This window comes from Asparagus officinalis, chromosome 5 (genome assembly GCF_001876935.1).
Source record: "Asparagus officinalis chromosome 5, Aspof.V1, whole genome shotgun sequence".
NCBI lineage: Eukaryota > Viridiplantae > Streptophyta > Magnoliopsida > Asparagales > Asparagaceae > Asparagus > Asparagus officinalis.
Genome location: NC_033798.1, coordinates 49,541,300 through 49,559,297, shown reverse-complemented (window position 1 = coordinate 49,559,297; position 17,998 = coordinate 49,541,300). Strand labels below are relative to the sequence as shown.

General features: G+C 37.0%; 2 protein-coding genes across 2 annotated transcripts in view; both read left to right on the top strand.

Moving 5' to 3' along the window:
* Positions 1 to 17,998, top strand: part of LOC109843156 (putative tRNA (cytidine(34)-2'-O)-methyltransferase) — a 29,598-nt gene that overhangs the window by 5,107 nt on the left and 6,493 nt on the right. The window contains exon 2 of the mRNA XM_020412088.1: positions 11,355 to 11,455. Coding sequence (XP_020267677.1) covers positions 11,355 to 11,455 — 101 coding nt within the window. The remainder of the gene's footprint in view (positions 1 to 11,354; positions 11,456 to 17,998) is intronic.
* On the top strand, positions 6,374 to 6,947 carry LOC109843157. Its single transcript, XM_020412089.1, is given in 4 exon segments — positions 6,374 to 6,600; positions 6,603 to 6,752; positions 6,755 to 6,809; positions 6,811 to 6,947. Coding segments are annotated over 4 exon segments (384 nt in total). The 5' UTR covers positions 6,374 to 6,476; the 3' UTR covers positions 6,866 to 6,947.

Below are 17,998 nucleotides of genomic sequence, written 5' to 3'. Positions count from 1 at the left end.
GTAGTCTCTTTCAACATTTATCAATAAGGTGAACTGGCTTTTTGCAATAACGACAATAGAGCTGTCGTGAGGAATCAGATTTGTTGCTCGCATTCTGATAGGAAGAAAAATGCCGAGTAGCCAAAACAAAGTGTGATGATGGTGAGGGTTGAGTTGTTACTACTCTAGAAGGGAGAGCATCTGAAGACATGTCTCTTTATAAATGAACTCAACAACCGGCACATGGAGATTGGGGAGAGGAATTCAGTGAAGAATATGTCCACGCAAGCTTTCGAACTTGGAACAAAGGTGCACGACAAAGTGATATAATTGATGACGATCACGCTGTTTCTGAAACGCAATGGTATTCAAAAAGCGTATCAGGAACAGATTCCTTCATTGTCTGCAATTCTTCCCAGTAACCCAATAATAACGAATAGAAGTCCTAGATAGATCATCGATGATTGTCAATTCATGGATAATAATATGATCAAACTCCATAACTTGCAATTGGGCTCCATATCTTTTGCATGTTCTTTGGCCAGTACCAAACGCATAAAGATGCATCTAAGAGGAAATTAAGATGAATGACTAGGTAACTTTTGAAATCTAAGTTCTCACGCCGAAGTACAGTAAAACACATGTTGCCCAGCACCGTCTTCCTTAAAATTAACATCCATGTATTGATAGGTATACCGGGGCTATCCTTCATAGCAAAAACTCACCCTAAACTATAGAAAAAGTTAAATATTTACTAACATCATATATAACTAAGGCTAAATTGCACTTAACACAGTTTTCCCACTCTGTCACATATATACTACAAGTTGTATTTTTCGCTAAAAAAATACCATAAGTTATTAAAAAATGGCATGTTTGTACCATCGATCACGCAAACATGAAAATTTTCACCTGTTTTTCTATGATACTTGCATACTAATTTTAGAGTTTTTTAACTATTAATATTTATTAAATTTGCTATTAAATCAATCGAAAATCTTTTGCAAGCTTATCTTAATTCTACTTTAAAATAGAGTTAGGATATGTCTAGTGATAAATTTAACAAATATTAATAGTTAGAAAGTTATAAAATTAGTATATTAGAATTGAATGGGAACATTAAGTTGAAAGTTTTACGTTTGCATGATCAACGGTACTAATATTTTTTAACAGCTTATGGTATTTTTTGCTACAAAATACAACTTGTGGTATATACATGATGAAGCGGGGAAACTTCATGGTATTTAAGTGCAATTTAGCTTATAACTAATGGTAAAGAACTCACTCTGAATTGTCCATTCATGGTGCTTAGCCATGCTCTCGTCTTTGATCTCCTTAATTAGCCTTTCAACTCTATCATATTTCTACATAAGCAAAAAAAAAAAAAATGAAGTTTTTGGCTCAGATTAAAACCAACATGTGAACAAAATTAGAGAATTTTATATCATCAACGTGCATAAGGATAAAAACATTGAAAACTAATTAACACAAACATAAACAATACTTAACTATTACATCACATGGTTCGAATAGTTTAATTATTACGAATATCATGTTTGTAGAGTTCTGAAAGTTCTTAGCCCTACATTATAAAACGTAAATTTGAATCCTCTCTTCTTCCAGAAGGTAGCAAGGAGATCACTATTTTTAATACAAACCGTTGATTATTTAATGGATGATGGTGGATAGTTGTAATCCATTCCAAAAATGATAATTATCATATCCCTGTGAATTGCATTCGTTCATATTTTGTGCTAAAGAAGATAAATCACAACCTTCCATTAATCAATCAACAACTACAAGAAAAGCAACGGCCTCTCCGCTACTTTTCAGTGAAGAAGTGGAGAGAAGCCAATTCCAAAATAAGTGTTGGAGTTTACTTACCCATATCTATTCCTCTATAATAATAGGAGGATCAAAACTTCACTATTCATGTTACAGTAAAGTATTATTGTAGCTCAGCGAACACTATAGTATTATTACTGCAGCTGAGCGGGGTACTGTAGCATTTAAAAAAATGTTACCGTAGCACTAACAAAAACTAATACAGCTGTAGCGGGAAAAAAATAGAGGTCGTGCTTTGGCACACTAGTTGCTTAGAAAATTACTCATCCAAGTTATCTTTTGTACTATGGATATGTTAAGAAACTCATATATAAGAGAAAAATGTTTCATTAGAAAGTGACACGCTTTATCGAGATCATATTAGCTAAAACCTTTTAGCTTTCCCAACTTTTTGATTACCTGGGTTGCGTTATCATCTTCAGCCTAATGCTCCATCCTCATCACCTCTGTAGCTCCACGAATCTCCTTTGCCATCTCCGACATCACTTCATTTGAGAATCTTTTGTTTTCTTAACATTGAAACTTTTGTTTTTTCATTCTAGGTCTCTGTGTAGACATGGTAAGGGCACGAGTTGAACATTGTTGTGCCACATCTATCTCTCCATCATATCATTACCTTCATCACTTGCAATATCTTCCATTACTTCCTCAATGTCATCTAATCAAGTGTTTGGTGATTGTCCTTTGCAATGGCTTAAAAAGTTCCTACTTAGCCTACTTAGGCTCTCGTTTAGGCTTAGGAGGTGTCTAGGGTGCCCGCGTTGATATTGGGAGTGCCTAGGGGAGCGGAGACCCCATTTACGCAGACTAACCATTTAAGTCTTGGTCATTATTTCCTATGTTGCTGTCTCCACGTCCTCCAACCTCCTGTGAACTCTTTGGACTCCCTCCACCGACTATAAACCTCCTCAACCTCCTTCAACATAAAGTAAAATCTCCTCCAACACCACTTAAACAAAAAATAAATCCTCCTAGGCCTAGTGCCTAGGCGATAAGCTCCAGTTTGGCGCCTAGATGTGCCTAGCGCCTTTGATAATATTGATTGTTAAATAAAAAAGTACAAATAATAGGAAAATGCATAAGCCCTGCCTAGGCTCTAAGTGTCAAGTCCAATGTTTAGCCTGCCTAGCGTTTTCTGTAATCTTGTTCCTTTGTGTACTTTCTTGTTACATGATCATTTCCGCATATCATACAATTTCTTCGTTGAACTGGATGAATTTGTTAATGAATGGTTCATCTTTTGGATTGGCCTACGAAAATTCAATAGAAATGTGTTAAAATGTATTTACGATATTAATAATCTATTACATATGTTAATCACTCATCTCGATAATAGATGGTATTCCTCTTCACTTATTACCATAATTTTGTTGTCTTCATCCCATCAAACACTGCTCATTTCCTTTAGCCTTTGGATTCTTACCCACTTTGTTTTTAGCATCCTCCAGTAATTGTAGGCATTAGTATCAGTAAGAGTGATGCCAGATTCTTCGTTAATGTGTTTTGCTGCATCAATATAAACAGGAGCTTTAAATCCTTTATCAAATTTACAGCCTCCAGATGCTTGCTCCGTCAAAAACAAAATTAATGATTTTAACTATTGAAGTTTTCATTGAATGTTAGCAACCCTTTTGGAACAACTTGCTTCCTCTTTCGACAGCTTGATTCACCAACTTGTTCAGCTGTTTCAACGTCATCTATTTCCAACATATAGAAGATTATGACTTATATGAAACATTACATAAATTAAGCTTCAAATTATGTACAAACCTTATAAATAAAAAAGTACGTATTGTTTCCACTACTACGAGTCCACATTTTATGAGCTATTAACTCTCATATTGCAACCTTTCTTTGGGCTCATCCCCTTGCTCTCTTCGTGATCGTCCAGCTTGGGAAAGGTTTTGAGAAACCCATTCCTCCTCCAATAGAATTAATTCATTTTCGCCATGAGATACCAAAATTATGTAAAGTACAACAACAAACTACAAGGTACACTTGAGTTCGGAAAGGAAAAAAATGGTCTTGATGATAGAATTTTGAAACGACCTTTCATCCTTTCAAGAAACTAAAGGTTTTCTTTACGGAGGTGGGCAGCAATGAATGTCTATGACTGAACAACTTATGCTTCGCGGGTGCATGATCAATAACTCTATGATGGTACCAAACTCCACGATATGGTGCAAAGAACCCCTCCCTTGTTGAACAACCACCATCAACAAGATAGTATTTTTCTAAGATTCTAAAACATGGTTTTGTTATTCGTTTGGTTTGATATTGGGTAGCGAGTAATCAAATTATGAGAATTATGCGTTTTTGAAATTTTAATACGTATTAATTATCATTTATGAAAATATAATAATTTTTGAAAAATATAAAACTATCAGGCAAAAGACCGACAATAATACCCCAAGCTGTTGATATCAAAGTCAGTATAGACTTAAAGGTAAAACTACCAATAGTTCATAAACTAAAAATACTCCAATAAGTCATATCACTTTAAAGACTGATAGAACTCTGCATTTAGTCTTCCTCATCATCTTCGTAGCGATCAGTGGTGGAAACAACAGTAGGAGATAGCGACGGTCGACATCTATGCTCAGTAGTCAGAGGCAATGAGTGGCGGCAATTAGCGGCAGCGATGAGGAGGCTGCATGGGGGTGACTAAGTTTATTGTATTGAATACTATAAATTTTTGGGGACTTTTGAGATAGGCACAACGATCAAAGACTTAGAGGTAATTAAGTGCAAGTTAGATCGGTATATTATGCACCCGCATAAGTTCTTAATGTCAGTGCATACTTTTAAACCACTCGATTATGTAGTTAGACTGCATCAAGCGGGTTTCAACTACCCAACACATTTTCTTATTGGGTAGGCATACTCAGGCGAATCAGCTAGATAAAGCGTATTTTTCAACACTAGTTTCTTATAATTAAATATAAAGGTAACGCTACTTAAAGTGTTATTAAAGTTAAAACTAATATCACATATTTTATATCACCTTGGGTAATTTCAACCTATTTGGTCTTTCAATAGCATATCTGAGAACTAGTGCATCTTGTGTTGAGCCTTCCAATCCATCAAGCACACAAGTAAACTTCACATCAAAATCAATGGCACCAAGAACGTTTTGAGTAGGATATGGCTTTCTACTACGAAAGGATCCTACCATGTTAGATGGTACTTGAGCTTACACATGTGTTCCATCTAAAGCACCTACAAAATCCTATTAACACATCTTAGTTTGAGTAGTACCATTCAATATTGAATAAAATTATAAATTTGTGAAAAAATCTAGGTATACATTAAAATAAAGCCAAAACGTATAACTTGAAGAGACTTTTGGATGTGTTGTACTGTTTGGTCCCTTGATGTATTCATCGTGCAATTCACTAATTGCATGTAGAATTTCCTTAAATATCTACTAACTATTTCACCAAATTTTAGAAAGTGTGATCTATCACCCTTATCATGAACATTGTGTATTATGGTATGCAAGGACATGGCAGCTTATTCCTCTATAGTTACATGAATGTTGTCTCTAAGTAATCCCCTTGAGCTCAATATGTTACATAGATTTATGAAATGAAACTTACTTAGTCTAAGTGTATTAATGCAATTTACATTTGTGTCCTCAATAATTTAGCACAAATAAACAATTCTATTGGCGTCTCTAAATGTTTTGGGAATTGCCCCATCTAATATTTGTCACCAGCTCCCATCTATAACAAATATAGCATGCACATTATATAATTATGTATACTGCAATTTCCTCATCTTCGGGATCAAGTTCCAAAGATAAATTCCTTTCCTTCATCCCAATCTTTGTGAATAAAAAATGTTAAAATCTAAAGAGAGTGAGAAATGAGAAATGCAACAAACAAAGGAAAAAGTAGTAACCAAAAATATTGAACTAATATGAGCGTAATTGCTAGTCGTACTCTGACAACCAGTGAAAACCAATTCTATAATGATAATGTTCATTTATGTTGGAATTTTTAGTGATAGCAAGTTGTAATTTTTAGTGCAACTAGGCTTTAAGCATGTGCAATGCTCATGGTTGAATACTATGATTAAGTATTTTTTATTTATTTTCTTCCTAAAATTTAATTATCGGTTTCACTTTGATGATTTTTGCTCACTTATGTCTCTAAACTTTAGCATTATGATTATTTATTTATTTTATTTGATTTTTATTGAAATGAGCTACGCCCAATTTAAATTTTCATGTTGATAATAAATTAAAACTTTAGATTGTTTGTTTTAAAATTTATTTTTAGCGGTCTACTGATAATTTTCAAATTTGATATGTACTGGTTATAAGTTTTAAAATTTTAGTATTTTTTGTTATTTTTAACTTTTAAAGGAGTTTTTTATAATTTTTATAACATTGAGGTTATCTTTTTGCAAATTTTAAAGTTTTGGGTGATCGATTGTAATTCGTTGAATTCATCTTTGTTATTTGCAAGTTTTGAAAGAATTTCAGGGTGCTTTTTTGTTATTTAAACTTTTGAGGGTGTTTCTACAATTTTTGAAACATTGAGAGTGTTAATTTTATTGAAATTCTTCGGAGGCTGCATTCGGTACATGTATAAGTCCGTGGAAGAGTCAAAGGGTCACCACTACTGAGGATCTCCCCCTAATCTTAGATGGGTCGTCTGAGGGTTCGCCGCGGTTCATTGCTGTGCTTACACACTAGGCTACCCTTCTCCGAAAGCTCCGCGGGACCACCTATCACTAGTCTTCGGTCGGAGGGGTTTATTGCACAAAAACGTCGGGACGCTGGCTCTCGCAGAGGGAAGCCCAACGAATGTCAGATGCAAAGCATCGCACCTCATTAAGATCATATTAGCATACTCTCCCCAAAAAAAAAGAGCAGACCCCATTGAAGACGGGAGTGAGATACAACAAGGCCAGTTCTGTCCACCTTCTCACGGAGCCGTACGTGGACGTTACCGCTCATACAGCTCCCAGCCAGCAAGCAGTTAGCTTTCCTCTGCAAGGAATGGAAGTGTGGATGAATCGACATCAAATATAGGAATTTGGTTTTTCTTATCATATCAGCAATAACACATCTAATTTGCAAATTTCATGTTTGTTGTTTTAAGTTTTAAAATGTTAGGATGTTTTTTGTAATTTTAAACTTTAAGGATATTTTGTGCATTTTTTGAAAATTTTTGGGTTTTTTGTAATACTTTATATATTATAGCATGTTAATTCTTTACCTAAACAACTAATATCATGGAATTGTTTCATGTATTAATCTTTTTTTAATTGTTAATCTGGAGATAGTTCACGTGGGAGAAGGATATGGTATAATTATGATTAGGATAAATTAAGATTTAAATAAAACATTCACAATAGTGAAGGACGATGTTGATCATGAATTTTTTTTTCCGAACTCGTACGTTTAAAGTGAGTATGATATGATATGATATGATTATGGCATGTTAGTTCTTTACCTTCAACAAATTAATATTGTAGAACTGTTTCATGTATTTGATTAATCTTATTTTTTTAAATTGTTGAGCTGTAGATAGTTTACATGGTATTAGGATAGGATATATTTGTGATTAGTATAGATTAACATTTAAATGAATATTCAAAATAGTGAGGAGTAATATCCCGAACTCGTACTTTAAAGGGCGTATGATATATAGTGGGAAATAACAAGGGAGAGCATGGTATGCGTACAAAAAAATCTTACGTAATTTTGACTATCCCCAAATAAAAAACTCGAATAAAAACAACATGCAACAAAGTATTCAAATTAGTGAAATTATCACAATCAAAATAACAACGATGATGAAGTTGGAAATCAAACCTCAATTAAAGAATTGATCTTTGTAATTCTAAGAATTGATGTCAAAGCCCCAGAGGAACCCCCAAATTTATGTGAAATTTCTTCAGGTCCAGCGAAATATCAAATCATCCTTGTGATTCTCTAACCAAGAGGGAGAATATCCTCGAAAAGAAGTCTCCTCAGTCGAAAAGCGCAAGAGGAGTAATGGGTAGGTTGAGAGAAAGAAAAACTCCATGGAGGATGTGATATTGATGCTCTGTCACAAAATGAGTTGAGAAGGATTCGAGAGGATGATCAAGGGGCATTGCTACAGTTTTCATTTTTTTAAATTTTTGTGATCCCAGAAGCTCTGTGAAGGAAATGCCGAAATGGACTAAATGAGAAGAATGGATGAGGGGAAAGAGAAGTGTCAGAGTTTTATTGAGTTGAGTTGAATAAGTTGCAACTCCAGTTGCAACTTGAAGGATAGATCCAATAGTTATTTTGCGTTGCAATTCCTAGTTGCATCTCTTTTTGACTGTAACTCCAATGTTGCAACTAGACCGATTTTGCAATTCTAGTTACAACCACAACTATGCAGTTGCAACAAACCAAACACTTGAAAACTGGGCAGACAATGACCCAGTTGCATGCAATGGAGTTGCAACCACCACAGTTGCAGTCAACACACAGCTCCTAGATATCACAAATAGAATCCTTGTTGAGACTTAAATTGCAAATCTAAATTCTTTTTCAACAAGGAATCACGAGAATCTTTGTTCAACTAGGAACCACAAATGGAAGTGACTTCCTAGAGGTAAAATCGAGGCACAAGTTAACACTGTCTCATACTGGTGTAACTCTATACATAGACCTTCATACTCGATGAACTACAATCCCATCACTCCCCATGACTGGCACACTTATGCTTTCCATTATAAATGTCCAAACTGTCTCAATTGACTCTACTCCACGTTGGTTACAACTGGAACTGTTTCTAACTGCCTGTGGATGCACTCATTTCCTTTCCCACCTTTTTTGCATATTGCCGCCAGCAATCTTAATGTTCTTGTCTGTATATTAGATGTTAGGAGTTATTTAGTTTCCTCTTCGGTTTAGAAGATATACTTGTTCCTCTATTGAAGATAAAGAACAGATTATGGTACTTAGTACAATCTCATTTTCTATTCCTTGAGATGTTATGGAAATATAATTTGATATAAGCCAGCCATGCAACGAACAGGATTTTATTCTATGTTCGTTACGATTAATGGTTGTTCAGACCATCAGAGAAGAAGCAGTTCTTCAAATATGAATTAGGTACTTCTGGACCAACATAAGATGATAAATATCAAATTACAGAAACCTCGACTATAATCTACTAGCTGTCATTGTTAACTATTACTTAAGAGTATTTCTAAGTTTGATATACACTGTTCAGATAAATGGTTTACTTAATTACTTTTATATTGGTTTACTTAATTACTTTGAGTCCAGGCGTAAGACTTAGGAGTAAGAAAATGGTGAGATCTCCTTAGCAGTTAAGATTATAAATGTTCATATCTATTTGTATAAGTAATATGACGGAGCTCACATTTCTGACCTTTTTTCTTGAGTATATGGTGGATCCTTTCTCTTCGACTCCCAATACAGGGAAGAAGGTTCCAGTCACATGTTGATCACATGCTTTTCCAATACTCAGTTCTCATTTTCCTCCATGGGGATATGTTGATATGGATATCCTGCTGTAGCAGGTCCCTGAATGACTGTTGAATCTTTAGAGGATCTGATGAGCCTTATGATAGTCCTTCTGTGATATTCATGTTAAGGAAAGCAATGACTCGTTTTTCTTGAGTAAGTTGACATATATTAGTTTTGCAGTTTTAATGATTAAAGGGCTATGGAAATTTAATGGGTACGCTGTTTTAGATATCAAAAGGTGCTGATGGAGGATTATTACACTAGATAGGGATCTGTCTGGAAAGAATTCAGTTGCAGAAGGAAAACTGAGGTCAGTGGTAGCACATACATAAACTGACTAATGAACACCAGATATTTCTCTGATCCGTGATTGTAAGTTTGTAGTGAAATATAACTCTCTAAATTTATTAACTTGAGATCTGCTTCTCTATCAAAAGATTACTAGGTCAAGACGAGAATTTACCTTATGAGGGAACAACAGTTGTCAGTAATATTACTTAATTTGGTACACTTTAAAATTTACGTAGTTGGAAATTTGTCTAGAAATTCCTTTTGATTAACAATCTAATCATGTACGCCTTTTATCTTTTCTATGGAGTTTCACCTGGCTCTCTGCATAAAAAAATTGACTTCTAGACAGTTCCTTCTAAAGTTCAGCAAAAATATGTGGAAGAGGTAAATTCTGACGTGAGAATGAGCCCTGTTTGTAGAGAGGAATATCTTGTCAAGTATAGATGGAATGGTGTATATATGCTTCTGATGGTGCCATTTAGATGATTGTTTAAACATGGTTTTAGAGCCATTATGTATCAGCTAAAATATTCTCTCTTGGTTGTTCTATTTTGTACAAATATTTCATAGCATATCTTTTATTACCTATATATTTGAAGTTTAAAATGGATAAACCTTTAGGCTTTTAGCTTTACGACAAAAGGAGAATGAATTATGCCCTGTGATTAATTAATCCTTGTCCAGAACAGTCTTGCTGATTTGGTTCAAGAATTTCTTTTGAAATATTATTTCATAGTTGTAGGAAACAGTTGGTCATGTTTATTAACATGATTTTGGCAGTTGCCCATGTTGATGCTACTATTGACATGAGGTACTGATGGAAAATTAACGATAAAGATAGAAATAAATTATAGAGAAACACTTCTATACAATGACCTAGTAGACTATGGTACTTGGTAGGAATTTAGGTTGCTAGTTGAATCCAAGAAACAAACCTTTCCTGTATCTTCTAATTATAGCATGAACTCATTGAAACAAAGGATGGAGGCTGCATGTTAGGTTAGTTCACTAAACTGACGTATTCTGGCATAATGATAAAGGAGTCTCGCTTCGAAAAAGGATTTGAAAAACATACGAAATCGTGAGGGAACTATGGTAAGGTAATTAAGTCGGTAACACCTTGCATATGTGTTTCCTAATTTATAGAACTCGGATTGGTTAGTCATTTGTCTGTCACTATTATAGTCTTCTTGCTTTAATGAAGTGTATACACAACACAGTCTTCTAGCTTTATGTGAAGTGTGTATGCAACTGCCGTAAGAAGGTATATAGTTCTGGATCTCACATATTATTTCCATTAACCAGTATGTTCTGGTTAGGTAGCATTCACATACAACACTATTTCGAACCTATAGACATGTTTTAGGGTTTAATAGTGTTTATTTATTAATGTATTTTTAAAAATTCTGTTTTGTGAAGTAGAATGCTAAAAGTGAAATTTCACTTTATTATCAAACTTTATATTAGTTGCATTTTTTTATTTATGTTTCTGTCAATTGGATACTCATGTAATATTCTTTATTGTTAATATTCGTTAAAGTAGCTCATATCAATTGTCTTTGATGTGAGAAAAAGTAATGATGCGAATATTTATAATTGTTTGAATGTCAAAGCTTTCCTGTTTAAAGGATTTTCAGCTTGAGAAAAAAGTCTGTTATGTGCTTACTAATTTTTTTCTGCATGTTTCTAAAGCCTCTCTTTTCACATAATTTTTCTTTAGAACCAAACACTTCTCTTGTTTCCTTCTTGGCAGTTGAAAGAGGTGATGCAGATTACTGTTCCAATGGCATCGCTGGAGCTGTGAAAGATGTTCCAGGCGACAAACTCCTTCAAGTTGTATTAGTTTCTCCCCAGGTATATTCTATTGCATCATACTGCTACTCAGTCCTATTTCAGTCATATGTTACTGTTGAGGGCGTGCATTTCTTATAAAAAATCATTTCAATGTATGTAGTTTGTCATAGCTTCATTATTAATGAATGGACTAGAGCTTTGGGTTATTCCATTGAAAGTAACCTATCCTGGCTTCAGGAGATACTTTATCCTTTTTAATGACAATAAATTAAATAAATTCTCAATATGTTCATGATCATAATGAATCCTTTTCAGCATTGGCTAGAGGTTTCTAGCTTCAATTGCCGAAGTTACAGGTTTGCATATCAGATCTTGTGAACGCGGGTAGGGACCACAAGCGGAGCAGCACCCGCGTGAAGAGAACACGTGAACGAAGGCCCACGAAGGCCCACCCGAGATCATTTTTTTTGTTCGTGCTTAGAAATGCACACCGAAAAAATAGCCTAGGGCTTTGTGCATGGAGTTATTTTTAGGCAGAGTAAATTTTGCGGCTACGGGAGAAAAAATGCAAAAAGAAAGGAAAAAGCTGCTGCGTGCAAGGATTTTTTCGGCTGAGGGAATTTTTTTTCGGCAGAGGTGATTGTGTGCAGTCCTTTTGTGCTTTTGAGAGGGTTTTTTTTGGCATCTCCTTTGTAAGCGATCTAAGAGATTGTTCGAGGGTTTAGGTTGTGAGATTATAAACCCTAGTTGTATCCTCTCCTTCTAATAGTAGATTTCCCCCCTCCTTGCTCCATGGACGTAGGCTATTTGCGGAACCACGTAAAATTAGTTTGTCTCGCTGTTTGTGGATTTGTAATAGCTTATTTAGGTTCTCTCGACAGGTCAGTCCTAGAACTGATAAGAGGAAGAGCTGATATCCCACCTTGTTAAGATATTTTGCTTTTGGTTCTTATTTTCTTTGTAAAACAAGAATTTCTATTGTGACCTGACTCTCTTGTTGTGTTGTCGAAGTGTTGCCGAAATTTTTACTGCGCACAACAAGTGGTATCAGAGCACAGATTTCAGATCTAGGGTTTTTGAATTAGGTGGAGGAAGATTCTTGTGTGAAGATTGGTTCTTAGAGTTTTAGGCTTCGGTGGAGATAGCATTAGGAGTTGTCGTTGCAGATTTCGCTTTCTTCACGTGGACAGGAGATCTATTTGGAATCCGATCTAGGGTTCAGTTGGGTAATTCTTAATTTCTATCAAAGTTTGATTTTTTTCTACAACTTAGAGTTAGTTTGCAATGGGAGAATAAGGTGAAAGCAGTAAGTCGATGGCGAGTACAGTTCAAGTTAGTTTTCAGAACACCAAAATTAGTGTGGTGAAGTATGGCGGTAAAATTAACTTTGGTTTGTGGATGAGCAACGTACAGGATGCACTCAATGCTCAGAACTTGGAGGAGATCATCATGGTTCACGAGAGACTATCAAAATATGAAGAGACGATATGAGAAAAGATAAATAGGAACGTTTGTAGGGTGATCAGGTCCTGTTTGAAACAGGAACTGAAGTATGATGTGATTTGGGTGACGTCTGTAATAAAGATGTGGGAAATTCTCAACAATAAGTACCTTACGTAAAGTGTTGAGAACCGGTTACACTTGCTGCGTAGGTTATTCAGATTTCAAATGTCCAGAGGCACTTCGCTTGTGGCTCATGTGAACAACTATACGAAGTTGTCAGACTTGACGAATGTTGATGAGAAGATATCGGATGAGTACAAGGCTATTATCTTATTGGGTTCCTTACCGGATGAGGAGTATGATATATTTGTGCTCACTTTGTTGAATGGAAGATCTTCTATCAACTATAGTAAAGTTACTAATGCATTGATGAATTATGATTTGAGGAGGAAGGACAATGAGATTTCCCGTGCTAGTACTTCAAGCGAGGCCTTATCGACGAGAGGTAGAAGCCTATATCCGAAAGGTGATAATAGAGGAAGGTCAAAGTTAAGAGGTTGTTACCAGCTTAGAAAAAATCAATGTGCATTCTGCAAGGAGCAGAGACATTGGAAAAGAGATTGTTCAAATATTAAAGAGAAGGAGAATAGCAAGAAAAAGGGTCCGAAGACCAATGAGGTGAACGTTACGAAAGGCGATGATTTTAATGATTCGAGCTTTTCTCTATTGATTACTCCGGAGGTGAACCACTTGGATGCATCAGATTGGATATTTGATTCTGGCGCTACCTATCATGTGATCCCTAGACGAGATTAGTTTGTATCTTTTGAGAAGCTCGATGAGGGTATTATTATCATGGGAAATGATCAATTCTATGTTATTTGTGGGATAGGTACCGTACGGATTCGGATGCACAATGGAGTAGTCTGAATTGAAAGAGGTGAGATTCGTTCCTCAGCTGAAGAAGAATCTTATCTCAGTTGGAGCTTTGGAGGTAAAGAGATTCAAAGTGACATTTAAAGACGCTGTAGCAAATGTTACTAAGGGATCTTTGATAGTGATGAATGGAATCCGCAGTCGAAACTTGTATTATCTGAAGGGGAGCACTGAAATTGGCCAGGTTGCTTCAGCTATTTCAGAGCGGACATGATCAGGCTTTGGTATTATAGGTTAAGACACACAGGAGAGAAGTCACTGCAGGCTTTGTGCAAGCAGGGGTTATTGAAGGGAGTCAAGAGGGGTAAAGTGGAATTCTGTGAGCACTGTGTTCTTGGCAAGAAGACGAAGATGAAGTTCGGGACGGCCATTCATAGGACAATGGGCATCCTGGGCTACGTGCGCACAGACGTTTGGGGTCCCACCAAAACTGCATCACTTGGTGATCGACATTGGTTCGTCACGTTCATTAATGACTTTTCTAGGCGATGTTGGGTGTACACCATGACAAAGAAGAGTAAAATCCTAGATATATTCGTGGAGTGGAAGAAGAGATTTAAACTGCAAACTGGGAGAAAGATCAAGACGTTGCGATCCGACAACGGTGGTGAATATACTTCAGACCCCTTTCAGTAGCTATGTCGAGACGAGGGCGTAGAGAGACACTTCACGGTTAGTCATACACCATAGCAGAATGAAGTGACAGAGGTTAAATCGGTCTTTGCTAGAGAAAATCCGATGTTTATTATCGTAGAGTAGTTTGGAGAAGATTTTTTGGACTGATGCACTTACATATGCAAGCCACCTCATTAATAGGTTGCCTTCATCTGCGATTAAGGGGAATACCCCAATGGAGATGTGGTCGGGAGAGTCAGCACGAGATTATGACCAGCTCAAGGTATTCGAGTGTCCTGCATTTTATCATGTGAGAACAAATAAATTAGAACCTCAAGCTAGGAAGGCCATATTTGTAGGATTCAAACGTGATATCAAGAGAAACAAGCTATGTGATCTAGTTGATAGAAAGATTATGCTGAGTAGGGACGTCACATTCGATGAGGCTTCTATCTTAAAGCGAGCACGACGACGACGACGACAAGGAGGATACGAGTACAATTGTGTAGGATCAGTGACCGACGGCTCAGGTTCAGGATTCTATTGTGGTTCGGAGACAGAGGAGAGACATACGAATACCAGCACGGTGTGCCGACACAGTTGTGTATGCATTTCCGGTGGAGAGTGTCGATGAGATGGTGCCTACTACATTCAGAGAGGCTGAGTAGAGTTCGGAGGCTGATTCGTAATAGGTAGCTATGCAGGAGGAGATGAAGTCTCTTCACAAGAATGATACGTGGGGGCTTGTTGAGCTTCCAAAGAGGCGAAAGGTAATTGGTTGCAAGTGGGTATACACGAAGAAGGAGGGCATTGAAGGCACTCCATTGAGGTTCAAGGCTAGGTTGGTTGCGAAGGGTTATACACAGGAGGAAGGAATAGATTATAATGAGGTTTTCTTTCCGATGGTAAAACATTCTTCGATTCGGATTTTGCTAGCTTTGATAGCACAGTATGGTTTGAAGTTAGATTAGTTAGATGTGAAGACGATATTTCTTCATGGTGATCTTGATGAAGAAATATATATGACTCAGCCATTGGGATTTCGAGCTACATGGAAAAAAATTGGTTTGTAGATTAAAGAAATCGCTATACGGTTTGAAGCAGTCTCCTCGACAGTGGTATAGGCGATTCGATGATTTTATGATTGGTCATTCGTACACTCGGAGCTAATTTGATCCTTGTGTATATTTTCTCAAGTTGAAAAGAGGTGTGTACATCTATTTATTGCTCTATATTAATGACATGTTGGTTGCCTCTATTTTCAGATATGCTATAGATGAGTTGAATGCACAACTTTCAAAGGAGTTTGAGTGAGGCGAAACGTATTTTAGGGATGAAGATCGGCAGAGACAAGAAGAAGGGCCGAATTTGTTTGACACATATGGCTTATTTGAAGAAGGTTCTATAGCGATTTCATGTTAGCATGGATACGAAACCAGTTAGTGTACCTTTGAGAGCCCATTTGAAACTTTCAGCTGACCTTTCATCAAAGATAGCTGAAGATAGAGAGTTGATTCGAAGACTCCATATGCGAGCGCAGTTAGGATCTTGATGTATGCGATGGTATGTACGAGGTCGGACTTATCACATGCGGTGAGCATGGTATCAAGATACATGCACGATCCAGAAGTGAGTCATTGGGACGTCGTGAGATGGATTTTGAGGTACATTTAAGGTACGCTCAATGTTGGTTTAGTTTATGAGCGGGATACTACAAATGGACAGCTATGCATTGGTTATGTTGATTCGGATTATGTCGGGGATTTGGATAAGCACCGGTGTACGACGGAGTATGTGTTTACTTTGATCCGTGTGCCGGTGTGTTGGAGATGCACCTTACAGTCTACGGTGGTTTCGTCTACGACGGAGGTAGAGTATATGGTTATAACAGAGGCTGTGAAGGAGGCTATTTGGTTTCGAAGATTTTTGGAGGAACTTGGTATATCACAGCGGTCCGTCACTATTCATTGTGATAGTATGAGTGCTATCTATTTGGTTAAGAATCAAGTTTTTCATGCGAGGACGAAGCACATTGACGTTCGTTATCACTTCGTTCGAGATATTCTTAAAGATGACGATGTAGAGATTGTGAAGGTCCACACGAAGGATAATCTGACAAATATACTCACTAAGGTGGTTCCGAGCAACAAGTTTGATCATTGTCAAAACTTGTTGCACATTGGTGATTGTTGAGGCCGTTGGCGGCCATTTGGATGAACTACTTGAGGTTTGATTCCTTGAGCAATAGGATATGTAGGCAGTATTTACGATACAGCCGGTTTGTATTAGTTGATTTTGATGGGGGTGAGATTGTTTGGACTCTCGTTCGGGTTCCCGACGTGTTGCGGATTGAGTCCATTGTCGTGAATTGTTTCACGCCGTACTGGACACAACAAGTGGGACATTTGGTTGCTTTGGTGTCGGTTCAGTTTTAGAAAAACTTCGCCTATGTGGAGAATTGTGAACGCGGGTGGGGACCACGAGCGGGAGCAGCACCCGCGTGAAGAGAACACGTGAACGAAGGCCCACCCGAGATCAGTTTTTTGTTCGTACTTATAAATGCACACCAAAAATAGCCTAGGGCTTTGTGCAGGGAGTTATTTTTAGGCAGAGTTGAATTTTGCGGCTGCGGGAGAAAAAGTGCAAAAAGAAAGGAAAAAGCGGCTGCGTGCAAGGATTTTTTTCGACAGAGGTGATTGTGTGCAGTCCTTTTGTGCTTTTGAGAGAGTTTTTTTTGGCATCTCCTTTGTGAGGGATCTGAGAGATTGTTTGAGGGTTTAGGTTGTGAGATTGTAAACCCTAGTTGTATTCTCTCCCTCTAATAGTAGATTTCCCCCTTTCTTGCCCCGTGGACGTAGGCTATTTGTCGAACCACGTAAAATTAGTTTGTCTCGCTGTTTGTGGATTTGTAATAGCTTATTTAGATTCCCTCGACATGTCAGTCCTAGAACTGATGAGAAGAAGAGCTGATATCCCACTTTGTTGAGATATTTTGCTTTTGGTTCTTGTTTTCTTTGTGAAACAGGAATTCCTATTGAGACCCGACTCTCTTGTTGTGCTGTCGAAGTGTTGCCAAAATTTTCGTTGCGCGCAACAGATCTATGTCAGCATATCTAATAACCAAATAATCTTTCCTGTGCCTTAGCTCCTCTGATTTAGAAAAAATTAGCTCAGTACCCGACAATAGATGTCCATTCCTTTGTTGCTTCTGTGAGTGCTATAATTCTTTATCCAAAGGGGGGAAGGATGAAAAATACATGGAACGATGAATTTTTCTGTTGCTGAGCGTATAATCTTTAAAAGTTTCAATTTTAGTTTCTACGTGATGTCACTCAGGGAGTCTTGAACTGGCTTTCATGCATTCAGTTGTTGTTGTGTTGCTGAGAGTGTATAATTGAAGTTTCCAATTTTAGTTTCTACTTGATGTCACTCAGGCAGTCTTGAACTAGCTCTCATGCATTCAGCTCTGTCCTTCCCTCCAGTAAATTAAAACATGTTTTTGGTTGACAGAATCACACCAATGCAAGGTCCACACTCTCTCTCTCACACATTCATCAACATAAGGTCCCTTTCTCAGTCATCGAGTGAAGGTCCCATATTACTTTGCAG